This window comes from Monodon monoceros, unplaced genomic scaffold (genome assembly GCF_005190385.1).
Source record: "Monodon monoceros isolate NGI ecotype Baffin Bay Population unplaced genomic scaffold, NGI_Narwhal_1 Super_Scaffold_18, whole genome shotgun sequence".
Classification (NCBI taxonomy): domain Eukaryota; kingdom Metazoa; phylum Chordata; class Mammalia; order Artiodactyla; family Monodontidae; genus Monodon; species Monodon monoceros.
In genome coordinates, this window is record NW_021703774.1 from 144,195,688 (window position 1) to 144,219,496 (window position 23,809).

Sequence of the window (23,809 nt, forward strand, 5' to 3'; positions counted from 1 at the left end):
TTTTTTAAGTGCTCTTGGTAGGCTGTGGTTGCCTGGGAGGGCCTCAGTGTATCCTCGATGATGCCTCTGGTGAGCCTGCTGGTGGCATAGAGAAAACCCCAGGAGTTACGACAGAAAGAAGTTAAAAAGTTAGATGAGGGAATTTTTGAACCTTTTTTTCCATTTCCCATACCCCCTCCGGGAAATCTCGATGGAGCTTTTCTCTTGACTGTACTAATCTAGTATATGTGTCCACAAGCTTGAAATGCTTTCATCTTACCCTTGTTGGAACTCTGGTCTGTGGGATGGGATTTCTACAGCCCTATACCACATTTGGTAGCCAGAAAACTTGCAAGTTCTGTGTGAGCTTGATTCCTTTGAGTCTCTTTCCTTCTGTAGGGAAACTTTCATGGAATGAGGGCTGTAGGGTAGGGGGGAAATGTGATAATTAGGATTATGATAGAAAGCCCAGGCTGTCATCACAAACTCTCTTTACCTTTGGGTGACAAGCAGCCCACATAGCTTAGGTTTTTTGAAACTCTTGGTTGGGCCACCTATCCTGCTCTGAATTATAATGTAACACCGTAGCCTGACCAGTGAAATGGACCCATATGTACAATTTGTGGGAAGTCAGTAAGCATTCTGTCATCATGACCAGAGAGTTCATTTGAAGAAGGCTGTAGCTACCCAAGCTTCTTTCAGCTCTTACCTTGGGTATCATCTGCTCCAGCAAGCTTTCCCTAGCTTTCTAAGACTGGATTAGCACCATTTTTCTGTAATCACACAGAGGATTTAAATTATCTGTTAAATCATCATCTCCCTGCACTAGACTGCAGAATAAGAACCATATCTGGGCCTCTCATAGAGAAGATGTTCAATATTTGTTTGGTTTTGGGTTTTTTTAAAATAAATTTGTTTATTTTTGCCTGCGTTAGGTCTGCGTTGGGTCTTTGTTGCTGCACATGGGCTTTCTCTAGTTCCAGCAGGCGGGGGCTACTCTTCGTTATGGTGCGTGTGCTTCTCACTGCGGTGGCTTCTCTTGTTGTGGAGTACGGACTCTAGGCACATGGGCCTCAGTAGTTGTGGCTCGCGGGCTCCAGAGCGCAGACTCAGTAGTTGTGGCTCTCAGGCTCTAGAGTGCAGGCTCAGTAGTTGCGGCGAACAAGCTTAGTTGTTTCGCGGCATGTGGGATCTTGCTGGGCCAGGGATTGAACCCCTGTCCCAGGCATTGGCAGGCAGATTCTTAACTAGTGCACCACCAGGGAAGCCCCTCAATATTTGTTTTTAATGAATGACAGATGGAGGTAAGCTCTTTGTAAACATTTGGAACAAGCTTCTTACTCCTTTCATATAGACACAGATGTTTATGTGAGTCTAAGAGTGAGTGGATGAGATTCAGTGATTGTAGACCAGAGAGATCATAACATTGGCCGTCTGGTGTTCACTTTATCTACATCTGTAAGTTCCCACGAAGCCTTACGTTTACTGACATGGCTGGCCCTCTACCCCAAGCAGGTTATCCCAGAGGGAGGATTATTTTCTTTTATTTTATTGAACAGGTAGGATGGCATAGTGAAAAGAATGCAGACTTTCACAAAAACAGGTAGACCTGGATTCTAATTCTTGTTCCATCACTTACTAGCTATGTGACCTTTGATGATATTACAAGTCCATTCCAAGTTTGCATTTAATTCATCTATAAAATATTTGTATTTTTCATTTATTCACAAATATGTATTGAACACCTGCTATATGCCAGGTGCTATTCTAGAAATACAGTGGTAAACCAGATAAACAAGATCCCTGCCCTCATGGAGTTACTCTTTAAGGAGAGAGAGAGAGATAATAAATAAGGAAACAATAAATAAATAATTTCAGGTGATAACAAGTGCTAAGAAGAAAAATAAAGTCAGGGGACTTCCCTGGTGGTCCCCTGGCTAAGAGTGGCTAAGACTCTGCACTCCCAATGCAGGGGGCCCGGGTTTGATCCCTGGTCAGGGAACTAGATCCCACATGCCGCAACTAAGAGTTTGCATGCTACAACTGAAGGTCCTGCATGCCGCAACTAAAAGATCCCGCATGCCGCAACTAAAAAGCACCTGCATGCTGCAACTAAAGATCCCACATGCTGCAACTAAAAGATCCCGCACATGGCAACGAAGATCCCGCGTGCCGCAACTAAGACCCAGCACAGCCAAGTAAATAAATAAATTTTTTTTTTAAATGTCTGATAAGGGGTTAAAGAGTGGCAGAGGAAACAATAGCCAAGACATGGAAACAACCTAAATGTCCATCAGCAGATGAATGGGTAAATAAGATGTGGTACATATATACAATGGAATACTACTCAGCCATAAAAAAGAACAAAATAATGCCATTTGCAACAACATGGATGCAACTAGAGATTATCATACTACATGAAGTAAGTCAGAAGGAGAAAGACATATACCAAACATATATTTCAAATTTATATGTGGAATCTAAAATACGACACAAATGAACCTATCTATGAAACAGAAACAGACTCACAGACATAGGGAACAGACTTGTGGTTACCTAGGGGGATGGGGGGTGGGGGAGGGATGGACTGGCAATTCGGGGTTAGTAGGTGCAAACTGTTACATATAAAATGGATAAACAACAAGGTCCTACTGTATAGCACAGGGAACTATATTCAGTATCCTGGGATAAACCATAATGGAAAAGAATATAAACAAGAATGTATATATGTGTACACCCAGTTATGTGTATAACTGAGGCACTTTTCTGTACATCAGAAATTAACACAACATTGTAAATCAATTATACTTCAATTAAAAAAAAAAGTGGTGGAGGAAGGAGAGCTCTTTTAGACAGGAGATGATATTTGAGAAGAAACCATAATGATGTAGGGTAGTGAGCCATAAGATCTTTCCTCGCAGAGAGAATAGCAAAGACCCTGAGGTAGGAATAAGTTTAGTATGTTTGAGAAGCAGCAAGACTAGTGTGACTGGAGCACAGTAATTAAGTAGTTGAATGGTAGCATATGAGGCCTGAGAGTTGGGTAAGAACCATATCATAAAGGATCTTATAGACTGTAGTAAGAATTTGGAATTTAGATTTTATTCTCTGTTGGGAAACCTTTGGGGGATATTGAGTGACATCATGTGGTTTATGCTTTTAAAAGATTACTTCAGCTGCTTAATGGAAAATAAAACTGTACGGGCATACCTTAGAGGGTTCGGTTCCAGACTACTACAATAAAGTGAATATTGCAATGAAGTGAATTACATGAAGTTTTTGGTTTCCCAGTACACATAAAAGTTATGTTTACACTATACTGTAGTCTATTAAATGTGCAATAGTATTATGTCTTAAAAAACAATATACAGGGGCTTCCCTGGTGGCACAGTGGTTAAGAATCTGCCTGCCAATGCAGGGGACACGGGTTCAAACCCTGGTCCTGGAAGATCCCACATGCTGCAGAGCAACTAAGCCCGTGTGCCACAGCTACTGAGCCCATGTGCCACAACTACTGAAGCCTAAGCGCCTAGAGCCCGTGCTCCACAGCAAGAGAAGCCACTGCAATGAGAAGCCCGTGCACCGCAATGAAGGGTAGCCCCCGCTCGCCACAACTAGAGAAAGCCTGCATGCAGCAACGAAGACCCAGTGCAGCCAAAAATAAATAAATAAAATAGATACAACATTAAAGAAATAAAAAATGTTAAAAAAACCCACAATGTACATACCTTAATTTTAAAAGTACTCTATTGCTAAAAAATGCTAACCATCGTCTGAGCCTTCAGCAAGTCGTAATCTTTGCTGGTGGAGGGTCTTGCCTTGATGTTGGTGGCTACTGACCAATCAGAGTGATAGTTGCTGAAGGGTGGAGTCACTGCGGCAATTTCTTAAAATAAGACAACAGTGGAGTTTGCCACATTGATTGACTTTTCCTTTCACTAGCAATTTTTCTGTTGCATGCAGTGCTACTTGACAGCATTTAACCCACAGTAGGACTTCTTTCAGAATTAGAGTCAATCCTCTCAAACTGTGCTGCTGCTTTATCAACCAAGTTTGTGTAATATTCTGAACCTTTGTTGTCATTTCAACAATCTTCACAGCATCTCCACCAGGAGTAGAGTCCATTTCCAGAAACCATTTTCTTTGCTCATCTGTAAGAAGCAACTCCTCATCCATTAAAGTTTTATCATGAGGTTGTAGCTATTCAGTCACATCTTCAGGCTCCACTTCTAAATCTAGTTCTCTTGCTATTTCCACTATACCTGCAGTTACTTTCTCCATTGAAGTCTTGAACCCCTCAAAGTCATCCGAGAAGGTAGGAATCAGTTTCTTCCAAACTCCTGTTAATATTGATATTTTGACCTCCTCCCATGAATCACGAATGTTCTTAATGGCATCTAGCATAGTGAATCCTTTCCAGGTTTTCAATTTACTTTGCTTAAGTCCATCAGAGGAATCACTGTCTATGGCAGCTATAGCCTTACGAAATGTATTTCTTAAATAATAAGGTCAAAATGACTCCTTGATCCATGGGCTTCAGAATGGATGTTGTGTTAACAGGCATGAGAACAACATTAATCTCGTACACTTCCATCAGAGCTCTTGGGTGACCAGGTGTATTATCAGTGAGCAGTAATGTTCTGAAATGAATCTTTTTTTTTTCTGAGCAGTAGGTCTCAACAGTTGGCTTAAAATATTCAGTAAACCATGTTGTAAACTGATGTGTTGTCATCCAGGCTTTGTTGTTCCATTTGTAGAGCATAGGCAGAGTAGATTTAACATAATTCTTAAGGGCCCTAGGATTTCTGGAATGGTAGATGAGCATTGGCTTCAACTTACAGCTGCATTAGCCCCTAACAAGAGTGTCAGCCTGTCCTTTGAAGCTTTGAAGCCAGACATTGACTTCTCCTCTCTAGCTATGAATGTCCTAGATGGCATCTTCTTCCAATATAAGACTATTTCACCTACATTGAAAATCTGTTGTTTAGTGTAGCCACCTTCACTAATTATCTTAGCTAGATCTTCTGGATAACTTGCTGCTTCACCTTGTACTTTGGTGTTATGGAGATGGCTTCTTTCCTTAGACCCCATGAATGAACCTCTGTTAGCTTCAAACATTTCTTCTGCAGCTTCCTCCCCGCTCTCAGCCTTCATAGAATTGAAGAGAGTAAGGGCCTTGCTCTGGCTTAGGCTTTGGCTTAAGGGAATGTTGTGGCTGGTTGATCTTCTATCCAGATCACTAAAACTTTCTCCTTATCAGCAGTAAGGCTGTTTCACTTTCTTATTTGTGCGTTCACTGGATTAGTACTTTTAATTTCCTTTAAGAACTTTCCCTTTGCATTCACAAGTTGGCTGTGGCACAAGAGTCCAGCTTTCAGTCTGTCTCACTTCTCGACATGCCTTCCTCACTAAGCTTAATCATTTCTAGCTTTTGATTTCAAGTGAGAAACATGCAACTCTGCCTTTCATTTGAACACTTAGAGGCCATTGTAGGATTTTTAATTAATTGACCTAATTTCAATATTGTTGTGTCTCAGGGAAGTCCGAGGTAGGGGAGGGCGACCAGTTAGTAAAGCAGTCAGAAGACACACAGCATTTATCTGTTGTTTGCAATCTTAATGGGTGCAGTTCATGGCACCCCCGAAAAATTACAAAAGTAACATCAAAGATTACTGATCACTGATCATCATAACAAATATAATAATAATGAAAAAGTCAGGGCTGGAGATACAAACCTGGGGATCATCAACAAATTAAATGGTATTTAAAGCCAATGTTGGGACTTCCCTGGTGGCACAGTGGTTAAGAATCCGCCTGCCAGTGCAGGGGACACGGGTTCGAGCCCTGGTCCGGGAAGATCCCACATGCCGTGGAGCAGTGAAGCCTGTGCACCACAACTACTGAGCCTGTGCTCTGGAGCCCATGAGCCACAACTGCTGAGCCCACGTGCCACAACTACTGAAGCCTGCGTGCCTAGAGTCCGTGCTCTACAACAAAAGACGACACTGCAGTGAGAAGCCTGTGCACCGCAACAAAGAGTAGCTCCTGCTCATCGCAACTAGAGAAAGCCCATGCACAGCAACAAAGACCCAATGAAGCCAAAAATAAATAAATAAAATTAATTAATTAAAGCCAATGTGAAATCATCTAGGGAGTGTGTGTAGCAGAAGAAGACAAGAGGGCCTAAGTCTGAGCCCAGTATTTAGATACCACGAAGCAGAGGTGGAACAAACCAAAGTGATTAGGAAAGTATGGCCACTGAAGTAGACAGAAAAATCAGGAAATTAAGATGTCATGGAAGCTGAGTGAGGAAAGTGAATCAAGGAGGGAGTGATCAGTTGTGCCAAATACTACTGAGAAGCTGAGTAAAATGAGAGCTAAGAATTTGGCAAGATGGGTGCATTCATGACTTACACCCTTGCTGGAGTGGTAGGGACAGAAGCCTCATTAGAGAGAAGGGGAGGAGGAAGAGGAAATGGAGACAGTGAGACAGCTGTTTTGAGAAATTTTGGTATGAGGTGAGAAGAAAATTAGGACAGAATGAAATATTTCATATCTACAAAAGAATATGTGTGATAGAAATACTCCCTTGCTTAGCTTATAAAAATGGCATTCTTTTTTATTTTTAAGATGGATTATATTTTAGCATATGTGTATGCTGATGGCAATGATCTCGAAGAGGAGGAAATTGATGACAGAGAAAAGAAAGCATTCAGCTATTCAATTCAACTATATTTTTCCTAGCTACAATATACTAGTCACTGTGCTGGGCTCTTGGGATGAACAGTGAATAAAACGAAGTCCCTGCCCTTATGAAATTTACCGAGTAGATTAGAGGGAATGTGATCCGTGTGCAAGTGGGTAGGTTTGCCTTAGATTGGGGGAGAGACAGTTAATCCATTATTACAGACAGAATATGTAATATGTAATGCATGTACATTTGTTAACTTTTTGCCACAAAGATGTTCGCTGCTTCTGTTTTCTCATTGAAATAAGAAGTGAAGCCACCAGCTAAGAGTAAGGAAGGGAGAAGATTATTGAAATTTTAAGGAAGGATGAGAAGATATGAAATCATCTCAGAGGATGTAAGAGTTAATTACTAGAGGGCTTGCCTGGTGGCTCAGTGGTTAAGAATCTGCCTGCCAATGCAGTGGACACGGGTTCAAGCCCTGGTCCAGGAAGATCCTACGTGCTGCAGAGCAACTAAGCCTCTGTGCCACAGCTACTGAGCCTGCGCTCTAGAGCCCGCAAGCCACAACTACTGAAGCCCACGTATCTAGAGCCCGTGCTCCGCAACAAGAGAAGCCACCGCAATGAGAAGCCCAAGTACTGCAATGAAGAGCAGCCCCCACTCGCAGCAATTAGAGAAAGCCCACGCGCAGCAACGAAGACCCAATGCAACCAAAAATTAAATAAATAAATAAATTTAAAAATAAAATAAGTCTAGCAAATACTGTTATGAGTTTTTTCCACCTGTGTTCAGCTTCTTGGATTCAGGTGTAAAGTAGGCAAAGAGCTGGGATTTATCCAACATTGGAGCTTTGCCAGATGAGTACAAGGGATACAGTGGTGAGGAAGGCAAAGATGTATATAAGGGAGTAATTATAGTGATTGACCACCATAAGCTGTGTAAGTGAGGTCAGCAGGGGGAATGAGGATGTGAAAAATCAGTGTAGTGAATGAATCAAGGATCCTGTTAGAATCAGAATTGCTGGATTCAGAGTACCAAAGTAAGTGAGTTGGAAAAATAGGGGAAGGTGGTGGTCAGAGAATAGGATGTAAGCTCAGTGAGGACAGGGATTTTTGTTTTGTCCACTGCCATATCTCTAGCCCCTAAAATAGTACCTGGTCATATTAAGGGTTCAATATGTGTGTGTTTTATGAATTAATAGGATATTTTAAAATGAGACTTTGGAGATAGTGCAGTTATTGGTAATGCCAAGGAATAGGGTATGACAAAATGGTTGAGTGAGATGGAGCAAAAAATAATCAGAAGTGAAGTCAAGGAAACCTAACATAAGGATGTTGAAATTACTGAGGTAATAAAAGAAGGAATGAAAGAGAGGAAGATAGTTCTAAAGTAGCTTTTTTAAAATCTTAATAAATATTTATCAAAGTTATGTGTGCACATCATTTAAAGAGTTCAGCAGTTCAGAGTTTGTCCCTAAAAATTTTAGTCCCCTGTCACCCTCTCCCCATAGTCTTTACGATAAAGGTAATCACATTCTCTTCTTTTAGCTAATTATTTTGCCTTTTACCTCTGTATCTCTAAATAACATGCTTAAGTGGTTACTTTCTGTTTTAGACACTACTTATTGATTCCCTACTATGACAGATGAGGATTTTGCTCCTTCTAATATAGTTATATTGTAATTTTGGAAGATCAATATTTAGTGTTTGACTATGTAGTTTGACCATGTAAACTGCTGAGCCTTGTGGTCATCTACAATTTTTTTCCTTTGCCACACCATTTTTTTCCCTGCAAGGTAATAATCATAGTTTGTCTTTCCTATGCTTAGTTTTCTATGAATTTATTGATTAACCCCAACTTTTTACTGGTTGTCTAATCGTCTCTCAAGATATTTAGACTCCTCAGCTATTCTGTCAATTTCATCTTCCTAAAGAAGTCTCTCCCAGAGTAGTAGTGATTGCCTTCCATGCCTGGTGTGTGTGTAGTTATCATTCTGTCATCTCCCTTCGCCATCATGAGGATTTACTTTGCCTCTTTTCTTCAATTTCCTGGAATCCATATTTTCCTTTTTCTTGGTTTACTCCCTTGTTTTTCTGAAAAACATACTAGAGCTTCCTGACAAAATTTGTTTGGGAGCTAAATTTTTTGAGACCTTGCATGCCTGAAAGGGAGAGGGGATGGACCTTAGAGAAAATGGGGGATTTAAAAAAGAATATATACAGGATTCTGAGACACCCACTTCCCCTGCCTGCCCTGACCCTCATTCATTTCCTAGAATGCCAGCAGAAAGAGAAAAAACCTAAAGATACAGATGTAAGAGATTCCCCTGAAAGAGCCCAACCACATTACCATATCATCCCCTACAGTGAAGCTCATAGTCGACATGCTCCATCCATACACAAAATTTGAGCAAAAAGATAAAAAAATGGAAAATATGAGAGAAAAGATAAGAAAATTAGAATACCAGTCTAAGAGATCCATTATCAGAATAGTAAGTTTCCAGAAAAAAAAAAACAACAGAAAAAAATAGATAAGAATCATCAACAAAATGATTTTTTAAAGTTCCCCTAAACTGAAGGACATGAATATCCAAGTTGAAAGGTTTCACTGAGTGGAGGGCTCACATGGATAAAACAGATTCACATGAAAGTACATCATCATGAAATTTCAGAACACTTGGGACAAAGAGAAGATGATACAAATTTCCAGAGAAAAAGGTGATCAGATTCAAAAGATTAGTAATTACAAAAGCTTAGGACTTAACAACACTGGAAGGTAAAGACAATGGAGCAATGCCTTCAAAATTCTTAAGGATCAGCTTTTCAACTGAGAATTCTATACCTTGTCAAACAATCAAGTATGAGGGTAGAATAAAGAGATTTTTCAGGCATGCAAGGTCTCAAAAAATTTAGCTCCCAAACAAATTTTGTCAGGAAGCTCTAGTATGTTTTTCAGAAAAACAAGGGAGTAAACCAAGAAAAAGGAAAATATGGATTCCAGGAAATTGAAGAAAAGAGGCAAAGTAAATCCTCATGATGGCGAAGGGAGATGACAGAATGATAACTACACACACACCAGGCATGGAAGGCAATCACTACTACTCTGGGAGAGACTTCTTTAGGAAGATGAAATTGACAGAATAGCTGAGGAGTCTAAATATCTTGAGAGACGATTAGACAACCAGTAAAAAGTTGGGGTTAATGCAGTAGTTGGGTTGCACAGAGTAGAAAAGAGGGATCTTTCAAAGGGCCTTTTTATTTTAACCCCTCCCTTCCCAGCTTTCTACTCATATCAATTTCTGAGCCTTTTGGGGAGTCTGGTATAAACTGAGTTGGTTCTCAGTTTTCCTACAACTGACTTAGGAGTCATTGTTTTCAATGTTGTATTCTCTCCCATTTTTCCTGTTTTTGTGCATTTATGCCCATTTAAAATATCCTATTACTATTATTCCATTGATGTTTTGGGAAAGGGAAATATAGTTGTGCCTCTTCAATCTAACATCTTTAGTTAAAACTTTCACAATCTCTAATGAGAAGGGTGACAAGGGAGTTCTGTAGCTGACTGCAACGAGGAGGAGTAGGTGATTTTGTCTCTTGTCATGTGCTTCATGTCATGAACTGGGGTAATGGAGTGAGAGAAATGGCCTGGAAATGATAATGAGTAAGGAGTTTACTTACTCCATCTCTGGGCCCTTTGGTTGGAGGACAGTATGAAGGACAGAGAAAATGTCCTAAACAATTCCTTCGGTTCTTTTATAATCAAGAGTGATAGACTGTTAGGACCTTAGAATTAGACATCTAATCTAATCTTTTACCCTCCACAAGAATCTATTCCCATGGAGGTTATGCTAGGCTGTGTTTGAAAACCTCCAATGGGTATTTCTCCTGAGCTTCTAGATATCAGAAAGTTTTTTGTAATGTTGAACTCATCACTGCTTCTTTTTTGTTTTGTTTTGTTTTGTTTTTTTGGCCACACCATGCGGCATGCGGGATCTTAGTTCCCTGACCAGGGATCAAACCCGTGCCTCCTGTAGTGGAAGCACAGAGTCTTAACCACTGGACTGCCAGGAGCACTCATCAGTACTCCTCTTAAATTTCTACTTTTTGATCATATTCTGTCCTTGAACAATCAAAACACACGATCTTCCTCTTCCAGTGGCAACCTTTCAGTTATTGGGTCCCCAAGTTCTTCTCTTCTCCTGTTTAAGGATTGCTAGTTCCCATAATTTGCAGACCTGTCAGCATCCCTGTAACTTCCTCTGACCTCTCTGATTTGTCAGTGTCTCTTTCAGAATGTGATGTTCAGAAATGTGGTCTGAACAGTGCCAGTCACAGTGGTATTATTTACATTCTATGATCTGGAGGTCATTATTATAAGAGATTTATTAATTTTTTATTGAAGTATAATTAATAGACTTACAATATCATATTAATTTCAGGTTGTACAACATAATGATTGATATTTTTATGCATTACAAAATGATCACAGATTTATTAATTTCAATAAAGGCAAAGTCTTATAATCATACAGTACTTTACAGTTTTCAAGTATCATACATATTATTTTGAAATACAACCTATCTTCTAGTTTTTTATTAAGTATCATTTAATTTTAAATAGTAAGATGCCTGACCAAATTTAAATGTAACATGGGTATGTATAAAGAGGACATAGATTCATTTAGCACCACTATTATTGTTAGGGTGTGTGTGTGTGTGTGTGTGTGTGTGTGTGTGTGTATTTTGGAAGGCAATGTGATGGCAAAGGGGCAGATCACATAGTGTTTCTGAGCCTATTTTTTGGTCTATAAAATGAGTTTAACTATTGATATTTTAGAATTCCGTGAATTTAGAATTAAATGAATAAAGTATATGTAAGAGCTTTGTAAATGGTAAAATGCTGTCTAATTTTAAGTTGTTTGTCTTTGCCATCAACTTAGAGATAGCATAGCCTTAGAGAACCAGTTGAGCTGACAGTAGCAGGTAGAGTGTAACTAGTTTTTGAACTGGAATCTTTATGGATTGGAATTCTAAAAGTATGTGGTTAGTCAGGCTGTTGCTAAAAAGGTGTTCAGAGACACATCCTTTAATGAATTAACTTGGATTGTTGCATTCTCTTTAACCAGAATGGTTACCTGATTCTGGATTTTTGTGCCTAGCTGACTTAACTGAGAATTGCCATACATGCCATACATGGATTATTCCTTTCGAATTAATTCAAGTTTACTTATTTATTTTAATTTATTTTTTAATTGAAATATAGCTGATATAAATAGTATATGTTACAGGTGTACAATACAGTGATTCACAATTTTTAAAGGTTATACTCTATTTATAGTTATTATAAAATATTTACTATATTCCCCATGTCGTGCAGAAAGAATTCAAGTTTAATTAAATGTGCTGAGCCTCAAAATTATACTTAGGGACTTCCCTGGTGGCTCAGTGGTTAAGACTCCATGCTCCCAATGCAGGGGGCCTGGGTTCAATCCCTGGTCAGGGAGCTAGACCCCACATGCATGCCACAACTAAGGAGCCCGTCTGCCGCAACTGACAGGGCACAACCAAATAAATAAATAAAATATTAAAAAAAAATTATACTTAACATGATTTAATCTTTCATCATGATTCCCAAAGTGGATTAGAAACTCAGGACTTTAGGGTCACCACCATCATTAATGCCACTGAACCCAGAGCCTAGCTGTAGATAAAGAATTAAGAATAGCTTGACCCTTGTAATCATACAGTTTTATGCCATGAAGGGCTTCAGAGTTGGTACAGCCCTCTCATCTTATAGATGAGGAAACTGAGGCCCAAAGAGGGAATGACTTATCAAAGTCACATGTGGGATTAATAGGAAAAATAAACATATCTAATCTTAGAAGTTACTTTTGGGGGGTGATAAAACCTTGATTTTAGTTTCTTTTTTTTTAACTAGTTAATTGTCTGTTTCTCATATTGTTATAAACTCCCCTCTTGCACAGCCCTCTGCTGATCTTCTTCCGAGCTTTCTGATTTCTAAGTAAGCTAGACACTATTTCTATGTCATATACTTCAGGATAAAATTAATATTCAAGGGCTTCCCTGGTGGCACAGTGGTTGAGAATCTGCCTGCCAGTGCAGGGGACACAGGTTCAAACCCTGGTCTGGGAAGATCCCACATGCCGCGGAGCAACTAGGCCCGTGAGCCACAACTACTGAGCCTGCACGTCTGGAGCCTGTGCCCCGCAACAAGAGAGGCTGTGATAGTGAGAGGCCCGCACACTACAATGAAGAGTGGCCCCCGCTTGCCGCAACTAGAGAAAGCCCTCGCACAGAAACGAAGACCCAACACAGCTAAAAATAAATAAATAAATAAAAATTAATATTCAAGTTACAGGCAGAAAATATGTAATGTAAGAGCATACTCTGTGGTCTGAAATGAGGCAATGATGCATTTATCTTGTGGAGTATTTGTGTCTGACATGAAGAAAAAGAATGAAATTATTTAATATAAATTCAGAATAATAAGTTATTTCAAAGCGAAGGTTTGATTTGAGAGAACAAAAAGCTTTTGTTATTTCTCTATTAATGTCAGTGCATTTGGAGATTAAAATTAAATTACAGATATCTAAATCCTGGAAGGGAAGTGACCAGCATTTTTATGTAGAACTCATTTAACAGAAATTAACACATTCTCAGTTAGTTTTTAGTTTCACACAGGAAAGATGAGTAGAATTCTTCTATTTGTTCTATACTGAAGAGGAAAACTTAACGTAGGAAGGTGAATCAACTAAAAATGTTATGACTATAAGTATTGAACCTACATTTTAAAATTATAAGTGTAGCATATCACCCTCTAGCCATGCTGTCCAGGACAGCAGCATCTGATTTCTTTCCTTTCAAATATCTCTGTCTTTTCTTCTTTGGAGGCAGCAGGTTCGTTCCCTGCCTCATTGCTTTCGGAAGCTGCCAAATTACCTCTGTGATCCCTGTCCTAACTCCGAACAGTCACAATATCTACAAAGGGTACTCAGCTCTCTCAGAAAGTCTGATGTTTCTAAACATCTAAAATTGGATTTTTTTGGACTTCCCTGGTGGTGCAGTGGTTAAGAATCCACTTGCCAGTGCAGGGGATACAGGTTTGATCCCTGGTCCAGGAAGATGCCACATGCTGTGGAGCAACTAAGCCCATGCACCACAACTACTGAGCCTGCGCTCTAGAGCCCGCGAGCCACAACTACTGAAGTCTGCACACCTGAGCCCATGCTCCGAAACAAGAGAAGCCACTGCAATGATAAGCCCGCGCACCACAACGAAGAGTAGCCCCCATTCGCCACAACTAGAGAAAGCCCACTCGCAGCAACGAAGACCCAACGTAGCCAAAAGTTAAAAAAAAAAAAAAAAAAATTTTTTTTTGTTTATTTAAACAAAAATGTATATTTGTTGAAATATAATTCACATATCATACAATTCACCCATTTGAATGTACAACACACTGGTTTTCAGTATATTCACAAATACGTGTAACCATCATCATACTCAATTTTAGAACATTTTCAGCACCTCAAAAAGAAGCCCCAACCGTTTCACTATTACTCTCCCCCCCACCCCCACCCCGCACTTCCCGTTCACCTTAAACAACCACTAATCTACTTTCTGTCTCTGTAGATTTCCCTGTTCTGGACATTTCATATGATGGAATCATCCAGTATGTGGACTTTCATGTCTGGCTTCTTTCATTTAGCATGTTTTCAACGTTCATGCAAGTTACAACATCCACTTGTGGCCCTCCATATCTGTGGGTTCTACATCCACAGATTCAACCAACCATGGATCAACTATATTCAGAAGAAAATTCTGGAAAGCTCTAAAAGCAAAACTTGAATTTGCCAGAGTTCTTGTATGATTTAGATACTGATTTCTTGTTGATTTTTTTTTATTGAAGTATAATTGCTTTACAATGTTGTGTTAGTTTCTGCTGTACAATGAAGTGAATCAGCTATATGTATACCTATATCCCCTTCCTCTTGGACCTCCCTCCCACCCCACCCCACCTCTGTCCCACCTATCTAAGTTGTCACAGATCGCCGAGCTAAGCTTCTGTGCTTTATAGCATGTTCCACCTAGCTATCTGTTTTACACATGGTATTGTATACATGTCAATCCTGATCTCCCAATTCATCACATCCTCCCCTTCCCCCGCTATGTCCACATGTCCTTTCTCTACATCTGTGTCTCTATTCCTACCCTGCAAATAGGTTCATCTGTACCATTTTTCTAGATTCCACATATATACGTTAATATACGATATTTGTTTTTCTCTTTCTGGCTTACTTCGCTCTGTATGACAGACTCTAGGTCCATCCATGTCTCTACAAATGACCCAATTTTGTTCCTTTTTATGGCTGAGTAATATTCCATTGTATATATGTACCACATCTTCTTTATCCATTCATCTGTCATTGGACATTTAGGTTGTTTCCATGTCCTGGCTGTTGTAAATAGTGCTGCAATGAACACTGGGGTACATGTGTCCTTTTGAATTATGGTTTTCTCAGGGTATATGCCCAGTAGTGGGATTGCTGGGTCGTATGGTAGTTCTCTTTTTTGTTTTTTAGGAACTTCCATACTGTTCTCCACAGTGGTGGTATCAATTTACATTCCCACCAACAGTGCAAGAGTGTTCCCTTTTATCCACACCCTCTCCAGCATTTGTCGTTTGTAGATTTTCCGATGATGGCCATTCTGACCAGCGTGAGGTGATACCTCATTGTAGTTTTCATTTGCATTTCTCTAATAATTATTGATGTTGAGCCCCTTTTCATGTGCCTCTTGGCCATCTGTATGTCTTCTTTGGTGAAATGTCTATTTAGGTCTTCCGCCCATTTTTCAATTGGGTTGTTTTTTTGTTTTTTTTTTTAAAGAAGATGTTGGGGGTAGGAGTTTATTAATTTATTTATTTACCTTTGCTGTGTTGGGTCTTCATTTCTGTGTGAGGGCTTTCTCTAGTTGTGGCAAGCGGGGGCCACTCTTCATCGTGGTGCACGGGCCTCTCACCATCACGGCCTCTCTTGTTGCGGAGCACAGGCTCCAGACGCGCAGGCTCAGTAGCTGTGGCTCACGGGCCCAGTTGCTCTGCAGCATGTGGGATCCTCCCAGACCAGGGCTCAAACCCGTGTCCCCTGCATTGGCAGGCAGATTCTCAACTACTGCGCCACCAGGGAAGCCCGATTGTTTGTTTTTTTGACATTGAGCTCCATGAGCTGTTTGTGTATTTTGGAGATTAATCCTTTGTCTGTAGCTTCGTTTTGCAAATATATTCTCCCATTCTGAGGGTTGTCTTTTCATCTTGTTTATGGTTTCTTTTGCTGTGCAAAAGCTTTTAAGTTTAATTAGATCCCATTTGTTTATTTTTGTTTTGATTTTGATTACTCTAGGAGGTGGGTCAAAAAGATCTTGCTGTGGTTTATGTCACAGAGTGTTTTTCCTATGATTTCCTCTAAGAGGTTTATAGTGTCTGGTCTTACATTTAGATCTTCAATCTTTGAGTCAAATTTAAACAAGGACAAAGAGGTGACAGGAAGTGTGCCAACATTTACTGATGCTTTTGTTTGCCCGTAGCAGGTTGAACTCTGGGGACACAAAGGTAAAAGAGCTCCTTATGAAGCTCGAAGTCTAGATGGGAAAAAAATTGTAATCCAGTTTAGTGATTTAAGGTCAGTAATGGATCAGAAAAGAGTTCATCTCTAGATGAGATAATATATTGGCTCTTCCCTTTCTGATAATTGTGACAAGACCAGAATCCTGATTGATGAATGTGTGGTGAGGTGGAAAGAGAGACTAGGGAATGCATTCTTGGCAGTTTACTCTAGCAAATTAACATTAACTATGTGGAGGGAGGATTGTGAGAAAGAAGGCTGAATTAGCTAGGTGGAGTCATATTTTGAAGACGCTTAATGTCATGCTAAGCAATTTGAACTCAATCCTGTGGAGTAATGATCTCCAAAATGGAATGTTCTCAAAGCCAGAGGGTGTGCAGGATGGAGTTCCAGAGGTAGATATTAGAATATCTATAAATAAATACATAAATTAGAATATCTAGTTCTTTTTAATTTTATCTCTTCTTTTAAATCTATTTTTATTTATGTTATAGAAAGAGCATATTATATCATTTATAGTGATCTGTGTGTTTTGGGTTATTTTTAATTTTTTTATTTTTGGCTGCATTGGGTCGTCATTGCTGCGTGCGGGCTTTCTCTAGTTGTGGTGAGTGGGGGCTACTCTTTGTTGCGGTGTGTGGGCTTCTTATTGTGGTGGCTTCTCTTGTTGTGGAGCACAGGTTCTAGGCATGTGGGTCAATAGTTACAGCACACGGGCTCAGTAGTTGTGGCTCACGGGCTCCAGAGCACAGGCTCAGTAGTTGTGGCCCACAGGCTTAGTTGCTCCGTGGCATGTGGGATCTTCCCGGACCAGGGCTCGAACCCATGTCCCCTGCATTGGCAGGCAGATTCTTAACCACTGTGCCACCAGGGAAGTCCCGATTTGTGTGTTTTTAAATAAATATTTTAAGTGAGAATAAGTGGATAAGTGTTTATCTTTTTTTTTTAAATTTTTTGGTTTGGAGAACACTATTTTAGGGTGTCTTTAAGCAGAAAAATTAAATAAGCAGTGGAAATTGGAGTATGGATTAGAATATGGGAAAACTGCTGTGAGAGAGACCAGTTAAGAGACTGGAAAAGGGCTTCCCTGGTGGCGCAGTGGTTAAGAATCCACCTGTCAATGCAGGGGACACGGGTTCAAGCCCTGGTCCGGGAAGATCCCACATGCCGCGGAGCAACTAAGCCTGTGCGCCACAGCTACAGAGCCTGCGCTCTAGAGCCCGCAAGCCACAACTGCTGAAGCCCACGTGCCTAGAGCCCATGCTCTGCAACAAGAGAAGCCACCACAATGAGAAGCCTGCGCACCTCAACAAAGAGTAGCCCCCGCTTGCCGCAACCAGAGAAAGCCCGCACGCAGCAACGAAGACCCAAAACAGCCAAAAATAAATAACTTTTTTTTTAAGTTAAAAAAAAAAAAAGACTGGAAAAATATTTTGAGGCCTGAACAAAGACAGTGCAGTGGAAGTAAAAGAGGAGGACTTGAGACCAGTGAGATGTGAGGAAGGGGTACTGGGTAGGAAAGAGACTTCAGCCCTAGGCTATGGCCAGCTTTCTGTCTTCAGATCCTGGATAGTGGTGACACTATAAGCTAAGGAGCAGAGGAGCGATATTTCGTTCTAAGCGTAAGGATTATCACATTTCTTATTTACGTACTAAGTTGGTAATTCCTTCCTGCAAACCTTAGTAAAAACAAAGTGGCAGTTGGACCTTTGCTGAACTGGGGACTGCAGACTGGGAATCTTTTCCAGGTATTTCAACCAGAATTGAGCATAGTGAGGTCTCTGTTGTAGTTAGCCATCAGTAATTATTAAAGCACCAAACTACTCTTGGGGATTGGATTGGGATTGGGCCACATAGGTAATGTAAATTGTGACCATTCACAGTCACACCAAGTAGCTGAATTCATTAGTTCCGTATGGGCAGGGGTGGAGTGTAGGGTGGTGATTTGGATCATAGCCATTGTTTGTGGAAGTGCTGCGTGGGTAAAAGCATGGTAAAAAACTGCCCTGACAGTTTTTTTCCAGGAGAGTAAGTGTGTTTTTCTTTCTCCTTTCTGTAGGAAATTGTTTGCCAGATTGTGTTATTTATAACAATCTGTCATGGAACAGCTTCCAGGAAAAGAAAAGAGGCTAGTCCCCATAGCTCTCCCTACCTCCTACCCCAGCATTACCACCACACACACATACATCCGGTTTTGTTTTTTTCTTCTAGTTTTACTCAATGGTTTTGGCTTGATTGAAAATGTTCTTATAATGACAGATTTCTGGGCTTTGCCATGGCTTGGTAATTGGGTTTTCTAAACTTTATTTGTCTGCTTTAGCCAAGACTAATTGGCAGCAGTTTGAATTTTGAATTCCTGGGTATCTTGAATACTAAAGTACTATCTTCTACTTTCCCTTGAAGACCTTGTATGTTTCCACTTGGTGGAAAATGCACACATTTGCTGTCCTTTAGAGCTGTGCTTTTTGCCCTTGACATTGCCCTGTTCCTCTAGAGGAGCAGGCTTGGGATAAAGCTCACTGAGGACTGTTAGAATAGTGAATAGGGAGGTCTTTGGAGATGCCAGTTGGTCTCTGCAGAAGATGAGGCATACTGTGGTGTTAGAAAAGAACTGGTCGCCCAAAACACAAGGCAGCTGAGGGTTGGTGTGTCCCGGGAACTTTCAAATTAAGATATATAGTTGCTTCACAGTCCAAACAGTCTATGTTTATTCATGGTTTGTGGTCACACATGATCAGAAATACTTCTGGCTCTTAACAGTTTTTCCACTTTAGTAGAAGAACATTTGCATTTCTAGAATGGGCTTTTCATTTTTAGAATAAAAATTTAAAAATAGTCATTTAATTTTCTTCCTGTTACAACTTTTATTAAAATGTAAAGAAAAATAGATAGCATTACGAAGATGTAAGGATGATTTCATTTTCCTTTTAGACTTTAGTTTCTTCTTCCAGGATTTCTAGCTTTGGAAATGAAGTACAGTTTGTCAGCAGAGACTTTCCTTTGGAAGTGGAATTGCAGAGAAGACGGGAATGTGTTTGGTCTCAGTGAGAATGGTGCATTCTCTGGGAGCAGAGGCAGGAAGAGGACCTGATGGAATAGCACCTCCATCTGTATCCCAGGCCCTGCCCTTTCAGACTGAAGCCTTTCTTTTCACGCTGAGAACAGATGGCAACCAGACACGGGGGAGGGCTCTGTTCCTTGTGCTTCTTGGGGATTTTGCATTCAGCTTAGCGAAAAGTCATCTAAAAGCAAAGAGGTAAATGAGGCTGCAGACTGTTCACAATTATGCAGGACTTGTTTGACCTTCACTATGCTGACAGATTTGTTTTTTGCAGATATTGAATGATAACAGCGTTTATTTTCCAAGACAACATTGTCACCACTTGAGAGGCATCTGCATTGGGGTTGTTTTCTTCACTCTGGAGTACACTTAATAATTAAATTTATTGTGGAACAGTCAGCTTGCAGAAATCAGTCATCTTATTAAAGAAACTTAGAAAAATAGAAAGGATTTTTTTTCTTCAACAAACTGTCATTTTCATTATAAAGAAATGGGGCAACTTCTGTACTGCTGTAGGTGACATGTCTTTAGTAAATGGTCCATACTTCCTCCCTTCTAAGCATTGTTAACAAGAAGTAGGATTCTGGAAGCTATTTCTTCCTTAGCTTGCATGTATGTGGGCTGATCTGTTAATGTTTGACAGTTCCTGGATGGTGAGCTGCAGACTTAAGGAATTTTTTTTTCCTAAGAAGATGATGTTTATAGGAACTTTTTTTTTTTTAGCTCAGTTAAGATCCAGAAAGAATTAAGAGAGCCTTAAGTAGAAGAGTAGAAAAAAATCCAAATTTGAACTTCTTAAACTTAAGAGGCCTTCAAAAGGAATTGTTTAAGCTATAAACAATGAGTTAGATGTAGAAAAGGAAATGACAGTTCTGGTACAGATTCTGTATTCGGAATAAGAAATTGCAGGCAGTAAGATAAGGCATTCTGATGGTTGAGTCACTTCCTGAGCAAGTATGATTCTTTGCTTTCCTAGAATGTAAGTTGAAATTATCTATATTTTCCCCCAAAGCAGGAATCTTGATTTTAAATTAAAATTTTAGAAAAGTTGGAGCCACTTACAGAAATTTCCATGTAGATATTTACTTTATTCTTAAATCTGGAATAATTTACTCCAGTGTTTTTCAGACTTTTAAAAATAGCAGAACCTGTACTGTTATGAGGATTAAATGAGTGTTTTTATACATACCTGAGGTTGTATTATAATTGTTTATTAGCTAGACTGATTTTCCAAAGAAGGGCACATTATAATATATTCATGTGTTAGTTATTTCCTAGTATTGTAGAAAAGTGACTTTAAGTTTTTTTTAATTAATTTTTATGGTATTATAGTTGCATTACTATGTTGTGTTAGTTTCTACTGTACAGTAAAATGAATCAGCTATACATATACATATATCCCCTCCTTTTTGGATTTCCTTCCCATTTAGGCCACCACATTGCATTAAGTAGAGTTCCCTGTGCTATACAGTATGTTCTCATTAGTTATCTATTTTATACATAGTATCAATAATGTGTATGTATCAATCCTAATCTTCCAATCAAAGTGACTGCTTTAAAATAAAGTATTTCATAACCATATTGAATCATCAAACTTTGCCAAAGTGCTTTTTGAACTGTAAAGGGATGTATAAATTTAAGGTCATTAACTCCATCGTCACAGAAATAGACAATGTGGTAGTTTTCATACCCTGTTCCTTAGAGCCCAGGATTCCAGAGGTGCCTCAGGGACAGCAGCAGTAAGGCGTACACAAAGGGGAGGTAGGAATTCCAGACCCTCCCCCAACACAGCTCAATTAGAACGACCCCATTTATTTTACCTGTGCTACTGCTATAAAAAAGGTTTGAGGGCAAGTGTGCAGTTTGTGTTCTTTGAAGACGTTGTAAGTTTATCCTGTGATGATTTGTGTGATCCATTGTCCTTTGTGATATTGACGTTTCCCCTTCTCCATTTGACAGACAGATGTACTGGTCCTGAGCTGTGATCTGATAACAGATGTTGCCTTACATGAGGTAGTGGACCTGTTCAGAGCTCATGATGCATCGCTTGCTATGTTAATGAGAAAAGGTCAGGATGGCTTAGAACCAGTTCCAGGTCAAAAGGGGAAAAAAAAAGCAGGTAAGGAGACTAGAGTTTGATTTATTTGTTTGTTGGGTTCTTATAATTATTATTATCATTCATGCTTTCACTTAAGAAACATTTATTGAGAACTGACTCTACTATGCTAGAGGTTGATGACATAAAGTCAAATAAGACACAGTCCCTGATTTGAAGAGGCTTATAACTATTGATTAGATTCTGTACCATCCAAGAGGCTTTTGTCTGCAGAGAGGAGCACTCAGAACTGTTTGCATTGTGTTTAAAACTCAAATAATTGAATACATATACTAAGAAACCAAAAAATCTAATTTAAAATCAATGTTTACAAATAATTAAAATTTGATTACAAATTAAATTAGATATCTTTAAGCAATTAAAATTATTACAAATTTAGTATGTTTGATTCTAGTAGTGGGTTATTTTTTTTTTAATCTTCAGAGAGTTATAGTAATCTTACCAGACCAAAAAGAAAAGGAATAATACTCTAGTCCAGCCAGGGTTATAGAATTTGCGTTATTGACTTGTTATTGATTTTTAGTTAAGGCATAGTTCATGATTGCTTTTCCCAGATTATTTCAAACCTGAGTCACTGATTCTATGACTGGGCTACTTTTAATAACTGAACTTATGGGACTTCCCTGATGGCACAGTGGTTAAGACTCTACGCTCCCAATGCAGGGGGCCCGGGTTCGATCCCTGGTCAGGGAACTAGATCCCACATGCATGCCACAACTAAGAGTTCGCATGCCACAACTGAAGAGCCCACGTGCCACAACTAAGGAGCCAGCGAGCAGTAACTGAGGACTACATGCTGCAACCAAGACCTGGCGCAACCAAATAAATAAATAGTAAAACAAAACAAAACTGAACTTATGACCAAAAAGCTTTGTTAGATCATACTTTTTATATAGGTTTTAGTTTTTCCTGGAATGATGTGTTTTTTCCCTGGAGTTTTTCCCTGGAATGATGTGTTCTTTAGGTTTTTCTTAGTCAGAATTATGTAACCCATTGTCCTGTCATTATATATTGACGCAGTCTGTTGCAATTATTAGAAGCCATGTATGGCTTATTAGTATCTGACTATTATTAATAGGGCCACCTAGAATGTTCATTCCTAGGATTTGAGTAATGTAGTTTGTACTTTCAGCTCTCTTCTTCAGGGCATTTGGTTAACTTGTAATTTTGGATTATAGCATTGAAACTTCTTTCTAGTTGCTTTTTGTGTTAAAGCAATCACTGGTGCAGATCAATTGTTGAATCCTCTTTCTACCTTGTTATTATGTATGCTTCTCATGTGGATTAGTCCTTTTGTTCTTGACATAGTTTCTACTTCTGTGAGGTCTGGTTTGCTTACTCACAATTCCCTGTATTCAGCCTTTTCTACCTATACAGATAAAAACAACTGTGTATCCAGACTTTATAAACATATGTATATTTTACAAATATTAATGTTTTCTTTTTTTCACACTCCTCTACTTATAACAATTTTAAAAAATCAAATACCCTACTATAGTTACTCTTCTTGGTATTATAACTTTTTATTACATTACATATTAGCCTTTATCTCTTAAGTATCATTATAAATGTGTAGCTTTTCACAATTTTATTTTAAATTAACTGTAACTATTATCTATCTATTCATTTTTAAATGTTTTGATGCTTAGCACAGGGAGATCAGCTAGGTGCTTTGTGACCGCCTGGAGGGGTGGGATAGGGAGGGTGGGAGGGAGGGAGACGCAAGAGGGAAGAGATATGGGAACATATGTATATGTATAACTGATTCACTTTGTTATAAAGCAGAAAGTAACACACCATTGTAAAGCAATTATACTCCAATTAAATAAATAAATAAATAAATAAATTATGGTATACCCATTCAATGAGAAAAAAAAAATGTTTTGATGCTTAAGTTGTCACAGCGTGGTTAGTGGAAGTCCCTTTATGTTGGCTCTTCTATTCTCTTTGAAAAGGTATGATGTATACTGGTAACTTGCTGTATGGTTATAGTGTGAGTATGGAGGGCAGGGAAGCAGGAAATGGTACTGGAGAGAATACAGGGATTAGACTAAAGAGTTTGAACTTTATCCCCAAAACAGTGGGGAGTTGTTTGAGGAATTTTAAACAAGAAAATGTCATAATCAGTTTTGTGTTATAGATTTTTCATTCTTAACATGAAATTTTGAACTCCTCAATATCTATATTTTGTTATGTTTGACAGCTAAGTTTCACCTAAATGAGTTTTAAATTCTTACCATGGAATGCTATGCATTTCAGTGATAAGCATTTTTTTAAAAGAATCCTGAATTTCTCATTGTGTATTTGGCATGCCTCTTGGCTG

The 23,809-nt window shown here is 39.2% G+C and overlaps 1 protein-coding gene across 1 annotated transcript in view; it reads left to right on the forward strand.

Annotated features, from left to right (window-relative positions):
* EIF2B3 (eukaryotic translation initiation factor 2B subunit gamma) overlaps window positions 1–23,809 on the forward strand; it is a 157,798-nt gene that overhangs the window by 35,137 nt on the left and 98,852 nt on the right. The window contains exon 4 of the mRNA XM_029228142.1: window positions 21,330–21,489. Coding sequence (XP_029083975.1) covers window positions 21,330–21,489 — 160 coding nt within the window. The remainder of the gene's footprint in view (window positions 1–21,329; window positions 21,490–23,809) is intronic.